General features: G+C 44.1%; 1 protein-coding gene and 1 long non-coding RNA gene across 3 annotated transcripts; one reads left to right on the top strand and one right to left on the bottom strand.

Annotated features, from left to right (window-relative positions):
- Positions 1 to 1,006: 1,006 nt before the first annotated feature.
- On the bottom strand, positions 1,007 to 9,293 carry LOC117450987 (uncharacterized). Its single transcript, XR_004552620.2, has 3 exons — positions 9,204 to 9,293; positions 3,405 to 3,518; positions 1,007 to 1,969 (listed from the first exon to the last, which is right to left on the bottom strand). It is a non-coding gene; the product is annotated as an uncharacterized lncRNA (long non-coding RNA).
- Positions 8,932 to 23,449, top strand: gprc5ba (G protein-coupled receptor, class C, group 5, member Ba). 2 transcript variants are annotated; one of them, XM_034089053.2, is made up of 4 exons: positions 8,932 to 9,751; positions 17,347 to 18,378; positions 18,601 to 18,722; positions 20,042 to 23,449. In XM_034089053.2, the coding sequence occupies exons 2-4, from the start codon at positions 17,349 to 17,351 to the stop codon at positions 20,084 to 20,086; spliced, it is 1,197 nt and encodes a 398-aa protein (XP_033944944.1). In that variant the 5' UTR covers positions 8,932 to 9,751; positions 17,347 to 17,348; the 3' UTR covers positions 20,087 to 23,449. The 2 variants fall into 2 exon arrangements, with proteins under 2 accessions (XP_033944944.1, XP_033944943.1); XM_034089052.2 differs by having other exon boundaries at positions 18,601 to 18,746.
- The last annotated feature ends 214 nt before the right edge of the window (positions 23,450 to 23,663 follow it).

Below are 23,663 nucleotides of genomic sequence, written 5' to 3'. Positions count from 1 at the left end.
TTGCCAATGGTTTCGTATTCATAATGTTCAGCATCTTTGTTAAGCGTATTGCTAATTAGCACCAAGCACAACCTATTTAAGCTTCATGGGAAGATCATTGATTGTATAGCTATTTGTCTGTAAAAATCGAAGTTTTTAAAATATGTCAGAGTGGCAACAAACTATTCCCAGGTGAATTTGAATGGTCACCAATTTTTTTGAGATGCCATTGTTGAGACATTTCCCTCAAAACATAAATATCCACTTCATTGTGACAGGTTGATCCCTCCTCTGGGGACCATGAATGTCGAGGTCTCATGTCAATCAATTCAAAGGAATGGACAAACCGAATGACTTTGTTTAAATCTTGAAGTCAGTTAAATCCAAAGGCTCTTTTTCTGTTTATACATGTTGCAAACATTCATGCAAACAAGATGAAGGCCCCACATCTGCTGTTTCCATAGGGTTCATACATCTGTTTCATAGCTCTTACCATCTATCTTAACTAAACGTTTGTGTCCCATGTTAGTTGCTGTTCCTGTCACATACCCCTGTGTTGTCTGGCAACATTTTCCCACAGACACTCGCCCTCTGCAGTCTTCTCACACACTCCCTGGTGAACAAGGCCAGGACCGTGTCATGCAGGGAGAGAAAAGGAGAGGCAGAAGAATGGGCCAGAGAGAGAGAGAGAGAGAGAGAGAGAGAGAGAGAGAGAGAAAGAGAGAGAGTAAGAGACGCCACATAACAAAAAAACCTGGCCTGCCACTTCTGATCGGGCGCTTGAAAAGGCCAGCCCCTGAAAGCTGGGGCCCACGTTGGCTGTTGCCATGGTACTCACCTAGGAGATGGCTCCTTGCTCCCAAAAATGGATCTGCTCCTTTACTGGACCGTCCAGCGGAGATTAATTTGAGTGGAGCTCTTTCCTTCCTGGTCTGGTTCTGCCAGCTTCATTTATGTGCTCAGCTTTATATATACACACACACATAAAACACACAGGGAGAAAGATAGCAGTAAGTGCTCTGAGTGGTAAACTTAAGCAGATTTCAGGATCAGTTTAATGTGCCACTAAAATATCAAAGAGCAACTGCATTCGTTTGATAAATCCAACCAACAAATACGGAGTCAAGGATGTGTCGTAAATACTGAAGAAGAGATATTTGACAGGTTAAGAAAGTTGAGAGATGGAGAATGGCTCATAGATGAAGAGCAGAGACAGAGCCAGACCACTGGGATTTGTGATGTTGACAAAGAAGTAAGTCATTGTGTGGACCGATTGATGGACTTACAGTATATTAGACATGAATGAAAAAGCCCCGGAGAGAAACATTAGCGAGGCCATTACCAAAGGCGGAAAGTGAAAGCACTCAATGCACAACCTTTCACTCCACACAAATCAATGTATACTATTGCTGGACCAGATTGCTGCAAATAGATACATGTAACCACAATGTGTCTGGCATGTGGGTACATCTGGCTAGTGTCCTATTTAATCAATAATCCTTTACTCCCCCCAAAACCCCTCAAAATTGTTGCATGCTGTTGCAATTCCTCTCCATCCTGTGTGAGTGTATGTGTGTTGGTACTTATGCATAGCAAATACATGCTTATTTTGTGTCTGTGTATGTTGGGGTAACATCAAATGGCAGACTTCTGGGGGGATTAACTGTCTGTGTGGTGTCTGATTCCACGCAGGGGGTGAGTGGTATGTCTGATTGTTGAAGGCAGATTGACGGAGTGACAGTCTCGTGCGATGTGTATAATGAGCCTCCAGTATCTGTGAAGGCACGTCTATGATCTTGTCCAATAATCCCCTCTTCACCCAAAATCCATGTCCCCAATCTTTTCTCTTTTCAGTGCTCCAGGCCCGATGCAGTCCCCCCACCCACTCCATGTTCAGCCCCCGCCAGACAGAGCAGCTTCCACTTGGTTGGGTAATTGTGCAGGAGGGTGGAGTAACGCAGGACCTCGAGAGGTTAGGGCCTGGACGTGGCTGCAAGAGAAAGAGAGAGACAGGCTGTGGACTTTTATATAACTCAGCTATGGACAAAGGTTCACCTCTTATTAGTTGGTTAACAAGACTAAGAGTCCACAGACATGCAAGCTCCTCTGTGAGGCGTTACTCGCTTCATGTTAATGTCAGCATGTTTAATACTAGAAGCCATTTGCATTGAAATTGAAATTGAAATCTTCTAATACACTTGCCGTTATAGGGTTAAGAAGGGTGTTGTGTGCTTTTATCTGGTTTAACTTAAACAAACCGTTACTAATAAATACAAATATACCCAACACTAATGCTATTTAGAATATCATTGGAATAAACCCAGCTGTGTTGGCATATCGAGAGAATTATCTGTCCCTCTCCTTCTGGCAACACAGCATGATGGCAGCAGAAGCAGAGAGTAGAGCGAGGCTGATGGGAAAGATATTAGTTTTGCAGTGGTGGGTGTTGTGATATTTAAAAAAAAATAATTGACATCATGTTAAAAATAAATATGAGATAATATCCTGAAAATAATTTTAGAGGGAAAGTCAGAGGATGACTCAGGTTAGTAAAAAGTTATCCTCTGGAGACCATGAGTGTGTGTGCAGGGCAATTATGCATTTAATAGTTTTTGTGATATTCAAACATAATACTTAAGAGGTGGACAGGTCAGCATTCCCTTGACATCACTTTAAAAAATGTCATTCTTTATTCACCTCTGTCCTTGAGTGTGGCTTTAAAAACAATATGTCACTTTAAGCATGCAGACCCGGTGACTGGATGACAGAGTGGAAGGTAAATCCTGGAGCTGCCTTTATTCCACTGACCTCACTATGACCTCCCAGGGGTTAAATCCTCTTTAGAGCCACTGAGAAACCTGAGGAGCTGACAGAGAGGTCTCTAACGCCCACTGAATGAGAACAAGTGTGCTACGATCCATGTGTTGGTCTTTGAAGTGGATAGATAAGAGTGATTCTGTGCATTTGCTTTTTCTTCCACATATAGAGCATGCAAATCTACATATAGGTTATTTTAAATTGGCCTCACAAGGTCACATTCAGATGACCTTTGATATCTACACTCCTTCCAGGCTATGTTACTTCAAGAGGTCATGACCTCAGGTTGTCAGTATTTAGGGTGGCCAGTGATAGGCAAAAGGAAGCGTTATGAACAGATTAGGTTAGGATTATCTCACTAAACACCTTGCCATACCTCCATGACCAAGTCAGCACAGCCCACTAGTATTTCTCAGTATTGATACACTAAATACTTTTCTCCAAAATGCTTCACATCCTCAACCTATGTAAGATACATTGCAGTGAGCTTTAAATGGGATGAGTGTCTGGATACTAAGGGCTCTTTATAATTAGACTCTCTTCCTGCTAATTCTGGACACCTGCATCCTGTCATAGTTAATACTTCCTGTGAGGTCAGAGGCTCTCACCCTGATGCCTGTCACTGGAAACAGATGCAGCATGCAGCCTGTGCGGCCACCCTGCCGTCACTTCTGTGTTTCATTGTGTCCGAGCCCAGCGAGGTCCTAATGGGATGAGGCAACCTCCGGGCAGAACAGGGGGTTATAATGGGTGAAGGATAAGAAAAAAGAAAGAACAAAAACAGAGACAATACCATGAAACGAAACTGAAGGAAGGAGACAGACGTTTAAAAAAAAAACATGGCCTTTACATACAGTACAACATACCGTGTTGTGCATAGACCAAAGGAAACACGACAGTGGCTGTGATGCTGTTGTTGTATTATGTAGTAGACACATGACACCTTAAGAGAATGTGCTCTACTCATTAAAAGACAATTACTCACCAGGCAGAGCCAACGTTAGTCGGCTGCCTGTCTTTAAAGCTATGTTAGTCAGAGACCAAGCCACACACATGATCATCACACTGATACAAAGGCGACTTGTCACGCTCTATAAATACTGAAGCAGGAGTTCTCCTCTTGCTGCATTTATCTGATGATATCAACATAGACATGACAGGAAACGTGCAGTGAAGCGATCTGTTACAAGTTGTCTGCTTCACCACAGAGCTTGATAGACATGGATAATATTTACCAAAGTAATATTGAAATGGAAATACTGAATTAAAAAAACAAAAACATGTTTCACCACACATCACATGTTTCCGCATGTTTCAGCTTACAGGCTGAATAACTGTTAAGGTTGTGACACTAATGTTGTGCTTAGTGATTTCTTAAGGAAGTCTTATTGAGACAAAGATCTCTTTTTCAAGACACATAACCACACGACAGTTCATCACACACAGTCACGTTAGTTACAATCACAGAAATCATCAATTATATAACAAGTAAAGCTAAAAGGGGCCCAGGAAAGAAGTCGTTTAAGTATACACATACAGCACGGAATAGTTTGACAATTTGGGAAATATGCTTTTTCTGTTAGTTAGATGAGAAGATTGACACCAATCTCACATTTGTGCGGTAGAGCAGCTTAATTTAGCATGAAGACTGGAAACGGCCACCCAGCACCTCTCGCGCTCAATAATACATGTTACATCTGGTTTGTTTAATTTACAGATTTCTACTGAATTATGTCAAATCTTGAGTTTCAGCTGGCTGCCAGGCAACCCGATAGAGACCACAAGTTACTGTGTGTCAGGATTCTTATGTCACGTTTGTAGTTTTGTATATCTGGTTATGGGTGTTTTCCTCCTTGTATATTGTCTGGTCCCTCTCTGTGTGTTTCCCTCCCTGTCGTTAGTTTCCCTGGTGTGTCTTTGTTCACCTGTTGCCCTTGTGCTTCTCCTCCCCTGCCCGGCTGTTTCTCGTCTCGTGATTACCCCTCCATGTATTTCTTGTCTCGTCCTGTATTCAGTGTTGGTTCGTCTTTTGTTTGTGATTGAGGTCACCGGTGAGAGTTCTGTTTTGTCCAAGTTATTTTTATTTATCCTTGAAATAAAGGCATTTTTCAGCGTTATCTGGGTCCTGCTTGCTTCACTCACCGTAACACTGTGCCCTGTCAATATATGATTAATCAACAGTATATATATATATATATATATATATATAGGTATAGCATTTTAATAAGTGGCATTTAGACTTGGTGTTAGGCTTATTTTGTGATCCTTTGGACTGAGCAAACTAGCTGTTTCCCTCTCCTTACAGTCTATTTGCTAAGCTAACTGATTTCTGGCTCCAACTAAATATTTTCTCGACAGAAATGAGGACGCTATCAATCTACTTATCTTACCGGCAAGAAAGAAGAAAGCTCATTCCCCCAAATCTTGAATTGTTTCAAAGTCACAAAAGGTCCACTTTCTTCAAATTCAGTAACAATTTGTACCTCTACTCACAAGGTGAGTCCAATCTCTTTACTGGGATTACTTGTGTATCGATCTCTCACTGCTGATAACACAGATGATATGAAAATTGATGCTATTGATGTATTTCCTGAGCCTGTCTGCTGATAAATGAGAGCCGTTAATCTCTTAAATGGTCCTATGTGGATTACCGAGACCCCTCCTCCTCTTCCCATGCTGTCACTCTCTCAGCCTGCACCTGTCAGATTAGTCTCACATCCTCAGCTGCCACTCCATATTATACGCCTCCTTACTGCCCAGAGCCAGCATGTCATCTCACTTTGCATGTATTTATGTGTGTGAAAGGGAAAGTGGGGGAAAAAGAGGCAATAAGGGGGCAAAGAGGGGGCAACCCTAATGAGAGTGAGAATTTCAGTTTTTGGTTTCCAGCATCCCCCAAACATTACAGCAGCGTGTAGCTTCTCACAATTAAAATGTACACAGTAAAGTACCAATAATCACTGGATTATTTGCAATCACACAAAATGAAATCAGAATGGACAAAGGCGGGGGGGGGGGTTGCATCTACATTGTCTGATAATATTTTCGACTAGCATCATTATAGCCACCTGGTCAGAGGTGTCATGGCTGCCATCCTTTTCCAACACTAAATTGGTTGCATGTATGGACCTAAAACCTTTATATATACAGTCTATGCCTAAAACCTATTGAAAACTACTGTATGCTACAGATTGCTTTCATTGGCTCACATCAGGCACTACCATGAAGGCAATATGGAAGCCCGGTTGGGGGTTGGGGTAGTGGGGGTTTCCCCATTGAAAGCCTCCCTGGGAGATGGATTGGAGCAGCTGAGGCGACAAGCATGTGACTCGAGGGAGAAATAATAAGCACCACAGTAGTTTGTGGCTGTCAATCAGTCAGGCATAACCAGAGTGAACCCGAAAAAGGGGCTCAGTTACTTTCAAAATAAGAGTGTTGTTTCATAAAATGAAAAGGGGTAATGGATTTGTAAGTAGACCTAAACAGATTGTTGCCCAAGTAGGAAAACAATACGGGTCATTGTAAAAACCTCATCCTATAAGCCTGTTCCTCCTGCAGCTCAGCAGTAGGCATAGGCCCTCCTTTGATTGGGTATGTGGTTCAATCCCTGGCTCCTATTGACTTCTGTTGAGTAAGTAACACATGGTTAGACTGTCATCAGTGTGTCAAGTGCTAAATACAGTTATTTACCTGTTTGTTACCTTCCTGTTTTGAAAACATTCTTCCCATAAACATAATTTTAAGAATTAGTTCTGCAATTTAAAAATAGGGTCTGTTGAAAACCGTCTCTTAAAGGTCCCATGTCATGCTTTTCCGGTTATTACCCGTCCCCTTGTGTGTTATGTAGCTTTTTCTGCATGTAAACGGTCTGCAGAGTCACAAACCCTCAAAGTACACCCTGTAGCGAGTAAAACTCTAACACAGAAAAGACCTGTCTATGCTGCCCCAGAACGCCTCGTTGGAGATCTTGCTGGGTACAGTGACGTGACCATACCCAAATGGACCCATTGGTCCAAATGGACCAATCCGTGGAGCTCCTCACACACCAGGATCCCTTGGCGTCACTGTCAAACGCAGTGAACGTTGGTAATAGACAAGTTGGGATTGCGGAGAAATGCTCTCCGCAATCCCATTCTCACAGCGTTTATCAACCTTTTTCTTACTCAATATCAAGCCACACTTATTGTTTTTACTTCGGCTGTGAGTGTTTGTGTGTGCTCAGGCGGAGTTCAGGCTAAGTTTGCGCTGTCTCGCAGACCCAACGCAGCAACCAGGAAATGACACCAGTAAGCCAGCTCACACTGTCTGCTCCGCCGAGCCTTTTTTTCTTAAAAAAGACGACAATTCTCAAGTGGTGGCTCACACAACAACCCCAGAGCCACCAATTGCGCCAGGTAAACAAGGTATGTAAATGTCAGTAAACTTTCAAGTTATGCGAACATATAAGCAAAGCATACATTACAGCTACGTTGACGTTACTTTGAATCGCGGGGTAAGCTAAACTGTTAGCAAGTAGCTATAGCTAGCCAGAGATATTAAATTAACACTTTGTCATACAATATAAATGTTGTGTTTTTTAGTGTTACCTGGTGATTTCAAAGAAAGCTCTCTGGAAAATGTTGACTTACTGTCAGTGTTCAACATGAAGCTACCTTACATTACACAGTCACAGGGGAGTGATTTGTAAAATATCCATAAAGAAAAAGTAAATCTGTTTACAGTTCTGTTTCATATGGGTGTTGAAAGATGTATCCATAGATCTTAATTTTGCTCTCAAAGTGCACCAGATTGATGCTTTTAACTTCAATATTAAAAAACAAACACCTATATGCCGTGAGCTGATTATCGAGTCTCCATTGTAACTGTCGCAGGTGTACTGTGTGTGTGTGTGTGTGTGTGTGTGTGTGTGTGTGTGTGTGTGTGTGTGTGTGTGTGTGTGTGTGTGTGTGTGTGTGTGTGTGTGTGTGTGTGTGTGTGTGTGTGGCCTAGCATTACTATACTTGTGGGGACCTACATCTGTTTACACAGTCACGTGTGGGGACTCGCCTCCCTTATGGGGACAAATTGGAGGTTCCCATGAGGGGAATCATTAATGTTAGGGTGAAGACTTGGTTAGGTTAAGGATTAGGGTAAGGTTAAGGTTAAGGTTAAGGTTAAGGGTAAGGGTAAGGGTAAGGGTTAGGCATGTGTTGGTTATGGTTAAGGTTAGGATAAGTCTCCAGGAAATGCATGTAAGTCAATGTAATGTCCCCTGAAGTGATGTATACATGGTATGTGTGTGTGTGTGTGTGTGTGTGTGTGTGTGTGTGTGTGTGTGTGTGTGTGTGTGTGTGTGTGTGTGTGTGTGTGTGTGTGTGTGTGTGTGTGTGTGTGTGTGTGTGTGTGTGTGTGTGTGTGTGTGTGTGTAGGGGGGGGGGGGGGAGTGTTGCAGTAGAAAATTCCACTGTAACGCCGGTACCTTAATGTACCTTAATGTACCTTAATGAACTGTGGGCTAATCCCCGAATATTTCCAGGTCCAGGAAACGTCCCTGCCCGCAACGTCCCGCCAACATGGCACCCAGACCCACACATGCATTCTCATCTGTTTGTCATTACTGGTGTCATTTTCTGGTTGCTCACGTCATTGTAACACATAATCACTGATGTTCCGCTGTAACGGTGGTGGACTCATCAGAACAGAGTGGGCGAGCTGACCAATCAGAGCATAGTGGGCTCATAGAGAGGGGGGGGCAGGAGCTCCAACAAGCCGTTTAGGACAGAGTGAATACACATACTATACAGAGATGCTGTATGAGAAACCAATGTGAGTTTGGAACATTGAACAATGTAAATCTATTCTAGTAGACCTCAACAATGGAATTATGATCAGTAGAAATGGCCATGTCATGGGACCTTTAATGTGTTCCTATGCGATGATACTTTTATCATGGTTTCGTTTCTTGCTGTAAAGTACTACATAAATGAGATTCTTTTAGTATAACATATTAAAAATAAACGGTTTTGATTATTTAAAAATAACAGGCTGGGAATTTATTGAAATCATTTTATTCTGAAAGACACAACCGGAAATGGAGTTTCGATATTTTACCTTGACACAGCCTGGTTTATTTTCTATGTTAACACAGTGAACGAGGGAAAAAACAGTATCGTAGAGACGTAGACTGGAGTTAAACAGGAGTCGCATGTAAACTGTGTGTATGGCCTGTGATAGTGACATTTACTCCATAGATTTTGGAGGTGTGTGTGTAGAAAGCATTTATTAAGGTGGTCCCCCTATCAGGCGCCAATTAGGTATCGGGAAATATAATAGTTAAAAGAAGAGAGGACAGAGCAGTCCTTGCCGGCTGAGGAGAGCTGTCACTTTATCTCTGTGTGTGTGCATGTGTGTGTGTGGAGAGGGATTACCAGTACGCGCGTGATGCGGAGCGCAGTTTTGGTGATGCATTCAGTCGGGGGACGTGCGTCGGGGAGCAGTGAGCGTCAATCCGGACATTCAGCGGCAGATTCCCCACAGTAGCAGGGGAAGGCGATCCAGCCGGTTCGGGACCACCGTCTCTGCAAATCACAGGATTTCGACTCATTTTGTGTTTTATTTCTTTTTTTGATGAATGCTGTGTTGGTGCAGAGTCAACATCAAAGATGCGCACCGCTGAACAAAGGATTTAGGGGAAAACGATCGAAAATCTCTGTGACAGTTTAATCCTGACACTAGGGTGCCTCTGAGAACAACAGACACGGGCTAAATATTGGGGTTGATCTGCTTTCAAAGCTGAAGCAGGAGGAATCATCTGGGCTCACCGCGAACGAGTCCATGTGGATGGAGAGAGAATACGCAAACACAGCGAGCGGAGCTCATTCCGAAATGTGACATTTTTACCCTCCCAGTCTCCCATCAAACCTGACAACCGTGCATCTGCCTTCGTTCCCGATCGGATTTGTTTACATCGATTAAGGTACGTGCTGTTCACCATAGGACATTGACTAATGAGAATGGGGGGTGACGGGTGTGCGAGTGATATCCTTGTGGAGATGCGTGTGCGTGATATATTCAGGGTTATTTTGTCTGACCCCACGGGGGATCTCGGTGTATTTGAATGCCGGTGTGTGTTGCAATAAGCCTGTTTCGGGGCTTATTACCACTGAGGTCGAAGTTGCTTCACTGCCTGGGGAGAAAGGCGATGTCGATGCACCAAATGCATAAAACGCAGTATTGTAGACATACATGTAAATTCACGCAAAGGGCATGCTGCAGAAATGTAAATGTACAGAAAGGGCATGGAACATATGGTGCTGAGTGCTGACCTCAAAGCAAAGCCATGTTAAGCTTTACTAAAGACATGGATGACTTTGACCTGTGTGATGTTTAAGGCCTGGTTGGCTGTGGTACATCTTTCTCACGAGGATAAAAACGTTAGTCTCTTTTGAGAGCTGTGCCTCCATTGTCACACCACAATGAATTGGGATATTTGGGGAGTGTCAATCACTTGTGCATTCTTTATTTTAGAGGTTAGATGTCATTCTTTATATTTGGATCCCACACACCTCAGTGACAATGGTCTTACTGAGGCTCCCTCAAACAAACACACTCTTCTGGAACCCCCAGTGACCCTCACATGGGGGTGTGCTGAAAGATGAGAAAAGAAAAAAGAGCATTCTCCAAATGTGTGTTTGCATTGGGCTGTTCCTTAGGTCAGCTAAAACCAAGGGTGTCCTCTTTACTAGACGTGTCCCTCCCACAATGGCCTCATAAACAAACAGCTTGTTGTCTAACTGGGAAGAAAGTGCCCTTAAATGGCCACTGGAGTCCAATTAGACTAAGGAAGTTTGTTTGTAAATTGAAGTCAATGCATGGATTGACTCTGTGGGTCAATAGATAGATGATACATGAGCCTGGAGCACTGTCAGTGTTTCCGTATTTGTGTACTCTGAAAGCTCCCAGGCCTATTTTGGAGCGTTCTGTTTACCATCATTAATCAATATTCAGTGGAGTAGAGCTTTTTATTTTCAGGCTCAGCTTACATAAGTTAGTTAGCGTCCTCATGGGAAAAGAGGATGCCACAGTATCTTCTCGGGGCTGATGCCATGTGTACCTTGTTTGGAGGGTTGTGTGTGTGTGTGTGTGTGTGTGTGTGTGTGTGTGTGTGTGTGTGTGTGTGTGTGTGTGTGTGTGTGTGTGTGTGTGTGTGTGTGTGTGTGTGTGTGTGTGTGTGTGTGTGTGTGTAGTCTCTTCCCAGGACACAACTGAGTGTATGAGCTGGATGTTCATACATGGAAACCTCTCTGCTTCTCCTTTCATATGAGCATTTGTGTTCATGCATTCACCCCTCCTCCCCTCACACTCACACACACTCTCTCTCTCGCACACACACACACACACACACACACACACACACACACACACACACACACACACACACACACACACACACACACACACACACACACACACACACACACACACAGAGAGATATACGCACGCACACACATACTCACACACACGCGCTCCAGGCACAAGGCTTGCTCCAATTCACCCTTTGCACATCCGCCTGTTCCTTGTTTCTCCTGCTCCTCTGATTACTATCTCGCTCTCTAACCAACTCGGATCTCTCTGGGCTCCTGTGATCAACTCCCCACTTTATCTAAAATAGAACATGCCTATTACCGTCACATAAAAGCAGAACACATGATGCTGTGGGTTTGTGGCTCTTTTTCAGGGGGCCTTTTTAGGTATGGGATGCCTTCACATCAAACCATTGGTTGTTGATGTAGGAAGCAGAAAAGGGGGCAGAGGGAGGGGTGTAAGGCGCTGCCGCTGTTAATTGTTAAGTCAATTTGCATATGGTCTTGCTGTGGGCCCAGTCACATGGTAATGAGCCCTAATTAGGATGGCCGGGAGTGTCTGAAGAGGCTGGGGGAAATACTTCCTTTGCCAGTTTGTTCATGCTGATACCCAAGGGGCCAGTGCAGTCAATGGAATACCCCTTCTTCAGCCTTGCCATTCAACATGCCTTTCTCTTAGCCCTACTGTCATCCAAAAGTATTTTTATTCCTAAAACTTCTCCTCCCTAACTCCTTTTCAATATTTTAGCACACTTCTACGTCATACTTTGACGTCTACAGTTTCACCCCCCCCCCCCCCTCCTTCTTCTTCTTCTGCATACCCTTTTGTCCTGCCTTTTATCTGGGATTGGGGATGTTTATCTGGAGGATGACAGATGTGGGGAGGAAACAAAGTCGGATCAGACAATGTCATACATGGTTAATGCATTTAATGTGTAGAATTACATCGGACGAGTCTCCGGGGTTAAGCTAAATGCAGTCATTTATTTGTTCTAGAATAACATATCTAAGTTGCCGCATGTGTGTTATCACGTATTTATACACAGGAACCTTGTATTGCTCTGAAGCTGTGATGTCAGGTCAATTTAATTCCGCAAACTTGAACCATATATCTTTCTCAATATTCCAACGTTGATGTATTTGGACTTTATTTTGACATTTTCCGCTCGAAAGATCCCACTCAATGTGAAGCTCCTCGCGAAGGCCATTTCTGGAAAGTCACAAGTTCAGCGATTACAAAAACCACGTGTCCTATCAGTGTACTCAAGGGAGCAACAGCAAGCATATCTGTTATGGATGAGCATCCTAGCTAAGAGTATGTCTCTTTTTCAAACAGAGCTTCTCTAAAACTCCAGGGAGGATACGTTTTACATGCTAACTTGGTGACGTCAGAAACACGCATTAAAGGTAGCAAGGGAGAGATTTGCCTGCTAACCATCTGGGCAATGACATATGAAACAGTGAAGAAGAAAGACAAGCATAAGTTACATCAAGGATCTCAGATATAAAACAGGCATGTCTTTATTATAAGTACATCTCATACAGTGAGTCAAAACATCCAGACGGCCGGGGTTAATTTAACATGACTGATATCTGAGGCCTTATGTAATCCCATCCGCTGATGTCAAATGTAAATGTATGTGCTCTCAGAAAGGGAAAGGTCTGTTGGTGTTAGAGAAGAGGATGCAGAGTCTAATGGCGTCACTAGCAAGCAGATGCCAGCACAGGTCCTGGAAATGACCTGCTCACCTCAACAGCTGTGTTCCCAGCCACACTCCTACACACTCGTGCCGACTAAGCACACACACTCTCTTCATCTGTAGTCTGAATTAAACAACAGTAGAAGAAAAAGGTGAATTGAAGCGAGTCGTCAGAATGCAATAATCCTCCCAATTATCACCATGGTAATTAGAAAGCATCTGCTTGTGTGCTATGTCTGATAATTATAGGAGGTAATTGTACAGGATGGCTCACTAAATCCCCCCCCCCAGCCCTACCTGGAGCAGATTTGAAGGGCTGCAGTGCTGCACATTTGCCTGTATTCCTGTTGTGTGTGTAACAGGAACGCATGCTGCATATTTGTCACATTCTGCCTTGTGTGAGAATGGGGTGGCTTCGCACACAGATACATAATACATGCAACCTAGCAGAATGTTATATTTACATGCAAATTGAGCCAGCACACATAGGCATTATCCCAGCCTGTGCATGTGACACGTGCAGCACGAGTGCATGTAACCCCGCTACTTGCAGAAGAGTACCAAACTAAGATGGACTTCTGGGTGCCAGCAGGCTGCTTGGCACTGAGGAAGATGATGCATGAGAAACAGCAGCCATGCAGCAGAGCTGGCAGGAGCTGGATCCTTCCCCAGTTACATAAGATACACAGCAAGAATAGAGGCAAGGGTGAGGGAGGGGGAAGGGGCACAAGGAGGGAAGAAGGAGAAGCCAAAATGGAAGGAAGAGGGTGTGTTTTGCGATTTAAATGGTGGGGGGGTGAAAGAAGAGGGAAAATGTGGAAAGAGGAGGTGTGTGAGGCACATCTTTCACAGCACATCTTCAAATGTAGCAGAGAGATGAGACCGCGATGGCTGCTCCAGAGGAGAGGTGGCATTGAAATCCGGGCAGAATAGAAGATTTTAAATGGAGGGGAGGACAGAAATGGCTGCATGGAGAGGGACTGACAGAGAGAGAAACATGTCTAGAAAGATGGGAGGGAGGATGAGACGGCGGCCGCATCCTCCGTGCTGCACAAAGCGGAAGGCCAGGGCTGTTTCTCTCGCTCTCTTTCCACATGACTCATATTAATAGGGAAGAGGATTCAAGTGTGTGTGGCATGTGTACTGTAGGTGTGTTATGTACTGTGTGTCATGCATGTCTTTAAGATGTGTTAGTGTGCGTGTGGCCCTCTCTGTGCATCCTTCAGCTCACCAGTCTGCCAAGTCCCACTCAAAGAGCAACCAAGAGGGAGTGACTGGATGAGAGGGTGAGTGAATGAAAAGGTCACAGGTCACAATCTCCTGTCTCTGTGTCTCCTGTCATTGGGAAGTGTAACAAAGAAGACAAAAAGAGAAGTGCCACAAAAACAGGCAGAGGAGGAGCAGTCTGCACGACTCGTTGAGGTTGAGAGAGCCTTTATCTCTTTGTCTCCTTTCCCTTTTGTTGTATTCCTGTTATTTAGAGATAGGGCGCAACTATGGCAATCACAAGAAAAACAACATGACATTTATCAGGAGGTGTGTGTCTGCTTTTGGGCTCTTGTGCCGTTCTGAAAGTAAGAGTAAAGGTTTGTGAAAAGCTCTGTGTATTTGTGTGTGCGTGTGTTTTGGTGACTCATCCCTCTATAAGCACTGATTGATGTTAATTTGGACCAATAATAACCAGCGGCAGTGAGCTGATGTAAAAAGGTCGGAAAGGAGATGACTGGAAAGAACAGGCTGAAACAACGGAAGGAAACGAAGGAGCGAATAATTTTGATAATGAGGTGTGAGGTGGAATTTGCTAATCCCTGAAGGATACATGAAAGCTCAAAACACATGAATATGCAAAAAACACAGATACATACACACATTCATCTCACTGTTATGCCCCCTGGAGGCTCACAGAAATGAATAATGATTCTTCCCAAGTTGTAAACAATCGCTGCCCTAAAAATATATGTTTAATTTGAATATTAGGACGGATGCATCAAAAGGATGTAAATAAAATGAGTTCCAGCAATGCAGGAAATTGTGATAGAAAATTGCCGTAGCCCATCTGTGAACATATATTATCCAAGATATCTTTATGGTTTATTGCACTGCTGTAATAAACCACTTTGGTTAAAAGCGTCAGCTAAATGCTATGTAATGTAATATAAAAGATAAGAGTTAACTCGCTTATCATGTTATATTAGGTTATTTAAAAACAAGAGAGGCTGATGGTCCAGCTCTTTTACTCGATGCAGAGTGTGACAGTTATATAATCACAATATTATTACAGTTCGAGTTGGTTGAGTTTATTTTAAAGAATGTAATACAGGGCTGCAACACATTTTTATTAAAGTTATGGATTCGTATCCAGATACTTTTCACGATTTAGTCATTGATTGTCTGGTTTGTGTTACTTCAGAAAATCTATAATTGCCATTAGCACCAAGTGGTACCTTGGTGCTTTTTTTGTCTAACCAACTGTCAAAAACATTTTTCAGACTTTTATCCCTTAAAGGTGGGGTAGGTAAGTTTCAGAAACCGGCTCGAGATACACTTTTTGTTATATTCCATGGAATGCTCTTAACATCCTGATAGCAATGAATATCTTAAGTGCTTTGACAAAAAATCCATAAAAAAATGTCATCTGTAGAAGCCGTAATACTGTAAAAAGTACAACTGGATGGCCTACCTGCCTGTCAGCCTTCCATCGGGGCATAAACTTATCTCGTGCCCTCATTGGTCATGTGCGCGTTCATGTGTGTTGGAGGAGGGGCTCTGTAAGGAAGTGGCAGATTTTCTCCGGTTGTGTATTTTCAAATTCTAGCGATCTCGAGCCGGTTTCTCAAACTTACCTACCCTACCTTTAAGACACACAATGCAATAAATCATTCCCTTTGAAAAGTTGGAGAACTAGAAATGTAATGCATTAAGTTTTAAATGACTTACAAATGATACATTTGTTCAAGTAAGTAGTTTATTTTGTTTCGCTTCATCTTTACATTCTTAACTGTTGGGCAGTTTAATCTATGACAATGTATGCTCAACCTTGATTGGTAAAGAGACTTGTAGCTGTTTCTGTTAACAGTAGAAAACTGACAAACCATACAATCAAAAGCAGGTGCTCTTAGTATACTTGCTGCAAAGTCACCAGAATTCCTTTCACATTTGTCCCTATTTTCCTCATGATGAAATAAATCAGAGTGTCTAGGGGCCCGTTGCTTTCTCACTGTCTGGCCCATTTAGTTAACTACATGCTGGAAGGACTGTGTGACCTGTATCTCTGGCTGGTGTGTATTTAAATCTACCTATCCCCTGCCGTCTCGACCATGTAACTCTCCCTGACTTACTGGAAAGGAGAGAGAATATGTCGCCTGGGATTTCCAGTGTCCTTAATGTGGTATGTAAATAGTGTGGTACAGTCTATTTGTGGACCCCAGGAGATTTTTAATGTCAAAACTAGACCCGAAATAAACAATCCAAAGTAGAGCTCCAAGCATAAATCAACTAGAAAAGTGTGTGTGTTCTTTGTAAGAGCAGATTGTTTGACGTACTTATGTATGAGGCAACTTGGAAAGTATTTCTGAAAGCTTAGCGATGTAGTGGCGAGACAGTTGACAGTAACCTGGCAAAATGATGTGTGTGCGGCTCCAAGGGGGGCTTCAAACACTGCTCAACCTCTCAAAGAACACAGCTTGTCAGGTGAACGGCAGCACTGATCATCCCAGCACAGACCTCAATGAAAATAGGGAATGTGTAGTTGTGTGGCGGCTTCTGTCTGACAGTTGTGATGAATAAAGGAATAAGTAGACTGAGACAGCATTGATTTCGCTCACCGAGTGCTGCTGTTTTTTGCACCGGGACACAAGAAAAGTACTCAAGTGTTTTTTCTTGTGCTTGAGGCGCCGTGTATTCGTGTGCAGTGTATTATGCGCTGTCTGACGCCTTGCTGCATGCCCTGAGATCCCTGATAGTGAGTAGAACTGCTTGTACACACCACTTCCCTCCTCTGTATCTTGTTTTCTGTTCATACAAATATGCATGATGCTGCTGCTTCCCCGTCAGTGCCCGAGCTGGACAAATAATACATCTCAACTCTCTTCAGAAGCACTGCAGGTGCTCGGACACAACCTCACTTCTCTGTGAAGGAACTGAAGGCATCTTATCTAGGCTTAATTTCTGACATTGTTTATTTCAACAAAAAAAGTTGAAAGCTTTCAAATGACAGGATTATCGGATACAACGCATGAAACAGGATGTGTGTGTGTGTGTGTGTGTGTGTGTGTGTGTGTGTGTGTGTGTGTATAGCCTTCCACCCTGCATTAAGTCTATTGTTTACCTTCTTAAACCCAGCCGTAGCTGATTGTCTGCATTGTCACTCGCATGCAGATGATTACTGTGGGAATGACTGACTGCTCAGCTCTGTTACATTTATAACCAGAATGACTCATTGTCTTTCACTTTCCCCTCTTTTTTCTCCTCTCTCCTTCTTGGTCTCCCTCTATCTTCTGGTCTCTCAGAGATGGCGTTCCTCCCGGTCCTCCTCCTGCTTCTTCTGACTGTCGCCCAGCGTGCCATCGGTCAGGACTCGGAGGACTCTGAGGCTCTCCCAACAGGCTGCGGCTGGGGCCTTGTTCGTCCATACACCCTCCTCTGTGACCTGGACTCCATGTGGGGTGTGGCGGTGGAGGCAGTGGCTGCTGGGGGGGTGCTGACGGCCTTCTTGCTAGCCCTGATCCTGCTGTGTCGCTTACACACCATCGGTGAAGCTGAGAAGCGCAGCGGCGTCGGGCCCATCCTCCTGCTGCTGCTCGGCATCCTGGGCTTGTTCGGCCTGAGCTTTGCTTACCTGATCGAGCAGGACGAGTCTTTATGTTTGCTCCAAAGGGCCCTGTGGGGTGTCCTGTTCGCCCTCTGCTTCTCCTGCTTGCTGGTGCAGGGCGTCCGCTTGCGCAGGATTGGCCTTGAGCGTCGGAGCCCTGGCGGCTGCGCCCTAACAGGCCTCGCTCTGGGTTTGAGCGCCGTGCAGGGCATCATCGCCGCCGAGTGGCTACTTCTCACGGTGCTAAGGGAGGGACGACCTGCCTGTGAGTATCTGCCGATGGACTTCTCTTTAGCCTGCAGCTACGTGTTAGCCCTTCTTCTGGCCGCGCTCACTGCCGCCTGCCTGGCCCTGTGCGGGAAGACAAGTCAGTGGCGCTGCAATGCCATCTGGCTGGTGGTGACCTGCCTGCTGTCGCTACTGCTGTGGGTGGCCTGGGTGGGCCTCTATCTGCACGGCATTGAATGGCTGGGTAGGTCCCCAGAGTGGAATGACCCGGCCCTGGCCATTGCTCTGGTTGCTCAGGGCTGGCTGCTGCTCATCTTCCACGCCATTCCTGAAGCCCACATCTGCCTGAGATCCCCTCCACAGCCCACTGCACCAGATTACTTTGACACCTCCCAGAACTCAACACGAATGAGAGAGACCAGCTTCGACGAAGACATCCCGCTCTCTCATAGGCAGTTTGTGGAGAACCAAGGCTACGGATACAGCGATGAGAACGCTGCAGGTACAGTACAATCCAATATATCTGAGAGAGGACAGGTGTAATATGTGCAGACAGGCTGTAGGTTGAATGTAGGCCAAAATGAGTAATAGAACACCAGAACACTTCTGCATGCGTGGCTAGAAAAGATACAGGAGGAAGAACTTGTGGTGCAGGGTTACACAGCAAGTGTCTCTGAGTCGCAGTAAGTTATCTCTGTTCACCTCTCCCTCTGTTCCATGCCAGGCTTGAGGACTGGGGGTCCCGCAGGTCCACACAACAGCAACACGGGACCCAGGCCCAGCGCTCCTTTCCGCAGCAATGTCTACCAACCCACCGAGATGACCATGATCCTGAACGGGGGAGCGGTGAGTACATCCTCCCAGTCTCAGGTACACGCCGCTTACACGCCGCTCTCTCATTCGACCACGCCGACACGACTGCATGCACATTTGTGCGTTCCAGGCCGTACTTCATTGCACAGGAATGAGGGAGAGGTGTGAGTGTGTGTGTGTGTGTGTGTGTGTGTGTGTGTGTGTGTGTGTGTGTGTGTGTGTGTGTGTGTGTGTGTGTGTGTGTGTGTGTGTGTGTGTGTGTGTGTGTGTGTGTGTGTGTGTGTGTGTGTGTGCATTATCAGAATGTCGGATGCATGGCCATGCACCTGCGTTTGATGGATTTTGTGAGCACATGCATGGACGGTTTCGTCACAAATGGTCACTCATCTGACATTGAATTGTGTGAGTGTGAGAGAGGTTCCATTTGTGTGTCAACAAGCCACATTGCTGTTTGTCCACGGAGTGATGCGACTGTCAGCCGGCCTGTCACACCCTTCGGTATGCAGGATGAATGGGCGCTATGTCTGGCACAGATACACTTATTTCTAGTCACGGTATAATAAATGAAGGACAACAGCAGAACACACCACTGATGGATAGCAATGCTGAAGCAACACTCTCTCTCGACTCAAAGGTCATTTGAAGCCACTATTTCTAGAGATTGCAGATCTCATTTAAGCAACAAAAGGGAGCACAAACACTTTTCCTCGAGATGCTTTGCATAAAATGTAATTTTGTTCATTCATTCTAGTCTATTTAACTCTATAGCATGCTTTCTACTAAAAGGGAAGTGCTCTGCATAAGGCATAACATATATTTAATGAGAAATCCAGCTTTTAAAGTAGCAATTTAAAAGTCTAATAGACATTTAAAAGATTGAAGCACATAATAAAATAGAAGAGAGTGTAGGATGCAAGTGCACGGTAAATAAAAGTCTCATCGTGTTACTGTACATTGAGTTAACTGAACAGTTCTGAGAAAAATGCTTATTTGCTTTATAGCAGAGGGTTAGATGACAAGATACATGCCTAGCTTGGCACAAAGCACGAAAGTAGCTTTAAACAGCAAGCCCAGCTCTGTCCACAAGTTACAATAAACACCTAGCACACACAGTTTCTGGTCTTTGTGCTGAGCTAAGCTAACCAGCTGTTTATATTCAGCATACTAACATTAAGAGAGGTGTGGGTCTTCTTATCTATTAATTAGCCTAAACCGAGTTTGTAGGAAAGTATGTGTGGAAGGAAGCATGAGTAAAATGTGCGTGCATGTGTGGGTTAAGATGCATATGTGATTGTGAATACATAATAATCCAAATATTGTTTCATTCACAAACTGAATTGTTCCCTCCACAGGTGCCCTCTGCCCCTCCTACCTACACGGGGAGGCAGCTGTGGTGAGTGCGAGGATCCGAAAGAAGATGTTTGGTAGAAAATGAAGAGGAGGATGGAGAGGGTGAGGAGGGAGGGGTCCTGGATGAGGGGCCCCGACTGGTTGAATTGGATTCCTACAGGGCCCTTTTCCTCTGTGTACAGACTTAAACACTGACTGCGTGCCATTTTACTGTTGTATGAGTGTGTGTGAGACTGAGGAATAGCAGGGTATGGAGGACAGAGCCAAAGCTCTTCTAGCACACACATCTCCATTGAAGGGTTCAGAAACTTGAAATGTGGCAGCAAGTAGCAAAACGCACGCTGACTTAGATTAAAAAATATCAACATGCAGTATTATTTTTCTTTGATTTGCTCTACTGAGACTGTACAGCACTGTAAGCATCCTTGAAAAACTGTGAAATCTAGCGCCTTTTCCTGCTCTCTCTCTCTCTCTCTCTCTCTCTCTCTCTCTCTCTCTCTCTCTCTCTCTCTCTCTCTCTCTCTCTCTCTCTCTCTCTCTTCCTGTCAGTCAGGATGTCTTTTCTGCTGCTCCTCAAAATGCTGGCGCTCACGTGGAAACATTTGGCTCTGTCCTCCATTCATCCACAGTGTAGGTTAAGACAGAGCACATGGGCAACTGTACAGCTCGAGCACCACCCGCTTTCAAATAATTTAGCCTCTGTGGGTGTGTATGTGGAGTATATGAGAGGAACAAGAGTGTATGTATTCCCTACATCTCAACTCCACCGCTCCGATAAACCTTCCCTCTCCAGGCTGTTATCCTTCAGTGAACATTTCTTCTTCCTCCTTCTCTATCTCCGTTTCCGGTCTCACTGCACTGTCTGTGAATACACCACGTAACTCTTCTAACCTTGCCTCATCCTCCCACCTGCATGGACACTTTGCCAAATGTGAAACAAACTGTAAATCCCGAACACAAGCTCACGGCTAAAGCAGCCAGAAGCACCTGAACAGAGGGGGCGCAAGTTGCTTCTGAACTGTGTTACATGGAGTAGCGTGGATTCTGATTGGGCTAGGAGGGCGTCAGTCATTGGTGGGGAGGCACTGCTTCCTGAATCTAGGTCAGACTGCTGTGTGCTGCTCTCCCACATCTCCGGTGGCCACTGGCGCTTTTGAACCAGCCAGGAGAAACTGTCACTTTATATTAGCAGGAAACGGAGCGAGGAAGTGAAGCGTTGCCCTGTACTTAATCTCCTCTATCTGTGTTTATGTGTGATTTTATGAGTGTCCGGGTTTGGCAGGGGGGAATTTCAAGAAGTCAAGGTTGCTTTCTGGTGCTAAATATCCCTCCACACAACATCCCAGTGTGGCACAAAACTACAGGAACAACATTGATGCAGATGTCAAAAATGTCAGTGACTGGGGATAAATGGAGCTGTGGCTGGTGTGTGGAGATACCCTAGACCTAGAGCCTTAGAAAGATCAGATTTACAGTTCAAGGTAGAAAGAGAGAGATATCAAATATAAGAGGAGGAAGAAGGGGGATGGGAGCGAGGAGGAAGGAGATAGCAAAGACGGTCCGAGGGGAGTTTATGCGACAGTGCAAGATCTGTGTGAGAAAATGCCTCCCTGGTCTGACTGTGTGTGTTTGTGTGTGAAGTGCGGGCGACCATGCTGCTCTGCTCTCTGTGGTTGTCTTCTTTATCTGGTGAAGCGTCTCCTCCTCCTCCTCCTCCTGTCTCCCTGTGGTCGGCTATAGTTCGAGTGTAGCCCCGTGCCAAGAAGGACTCTGGTTTCACCGGAGTCTTTGTTTCACGCCCTTTCCTTCATCACGACACCGGCTCTCTCTCTTCACCAGAGACGCTGTGTACATAGTAGTGCTGCAAAGCTTTGCTTGCTTGTTTACTTTTTCTTTTCATTACATTATAACTGTAGCCTAAGTTTAGACACCAGTGTCATATGACCCCTTGAGAACTGACTACTGCAAACTTTTTTTATCTGACGTATTTTTTTTTAAACTGGTTTGCTTAGTTGTTCATACATTTGGTTGTTGTTTCACTATGCTTTGGTTTCTCTCTTGCTGGTGTCTTTTTAAAAGCTAGCATTTTGGAAATGTTTTGCCATAAAATAGATATGCTTTATTTTTTGTTTAATTAATGTTCATGGAAATGATGAGTTGTCATATAAAGGGATTTATGTCAGTTGTACCTCCTGCAATATTCTCAGTCAAGTCCTCTCTTCACTGTAACAGTTACAGGGATATAAACACTTATTTTATTTTTTTTAGAAAAATGACAATGGCTGTGAATATTTTTGGCACTTCATGCAGTAAACCATGACTTATTCAGAAATATGAATATGTTGAGGATAATCAATAAAAAAAAGGGTGCTGAACATTTGGTGACCCTTGGTGTCACAGTAGATCAACGCTCGACTAGGAAAAGCCAAAGGGTACACCCCAGACTGCTGCTGTAGGCTAGGTCTTACCCACTGGCTATTCTAAAATGGGATTGGTCCCAGCAGGCCAGCTCCATGCCCAAAGAGAGCGTGTCCTGCTTCTTCAGGCTCTGTTTGGGCCCACCCTGCGTCTTAGCTCATGAAGAAGAACTATCCTCAGGGTTTTGGATGGTCAGCAGTAACAAGATAAAACTCTCAACATTAAGAGCGGAGGGGGTAAGTGTTAGTTCTTGTTGTTTTCACTCAATGTGGAGTACAAAAAAACAAAAAAATACAATAATACCATGTGACTTTGTAGATTTTGCACTTGTCGACTACCTATCTGTGCATGCTTATCACCATTTCTACATGTAAGACCTTTCTCAGACGTACTTTTGAATACTAACTCTATTTATGTAAAGGTCATGTGACAGAAATCATCATTTCAGTGTATATCAGATGACACATTTAATGTCTGTGCTTTCTTAAACACTAAAGAGAGCTGGCTCTTGAGAAGCAAAAAGATTAAAGTCAGGGGAAATGGTCCAAAATAGTATGATTCCCCAAAAAGGAACAAAATGCCATCTCTACTGGACCTAATAATAACTTCCTTGTTAGTTTGAAGTCTAGAGGGGGAAAAAAAGAGAATCTTCTGACTGGTATCGTCTCTGTGTTTAAAATCAAATAGACTGTGGTGAAATTTGCACAAAACCTCTATATGTTAAGTTTGTCATCCCTGGGCAGCCCACTGAACACTCATCCTGGGTTTGACCTGTCCTCTCCTGATTTGTCTTGCCTTCAGACTGTTCCAGCGGGGCAGCTGACAGGGGTGATATTGGTTTTCACAGCTGTGACTGAGCGGTGACGCAGCATGCCTATGTATAGAACTTGATTCCTCTAATTAGAAAAAAAAACAGTTAACTCTTGTTTCTGTAATTGAATCAGGAACAAAATAAGTTCAATAAAAGTGTCATGTTTGTAGTTAACTTTTAACTGGCTGTTGTGTTTTTTTTTCTTTTCCAGGTGTTTATGTGTTGCCATATGATAATTATGAACAGTGTGGAAAAAGAGCTCAAATGAGAGTGATACAGTATACAAATCATCACATTTAGTTTTTTCTAAAGAAATTCAAATGCATTTTGTTTGCTAAAGATTTGTTATTTATGTTATTAAAAGAACAAGGTGGTCAATGAATTTGGCAATGCTC

The sequence above is a fragment of the Pseudochaenichthys georgianus genome, chromosome 8 (genome assembly GCF_902827115.2).
Source record: "Pseudochaenichthys georgianus chromosome 8, fPseGeo1.2, whole genome shotgun sequence".
Lineage (NCBI taxonomy): Eukaryota > Metazoa > Chordata > Actinopteri > Perciformes > Channichthyidae > Pseudochaenichthys > Pseudochaenichthys georgianus.
This window is presented reverse-complemented; position numbering and strand designations above follow the sequence as displayed.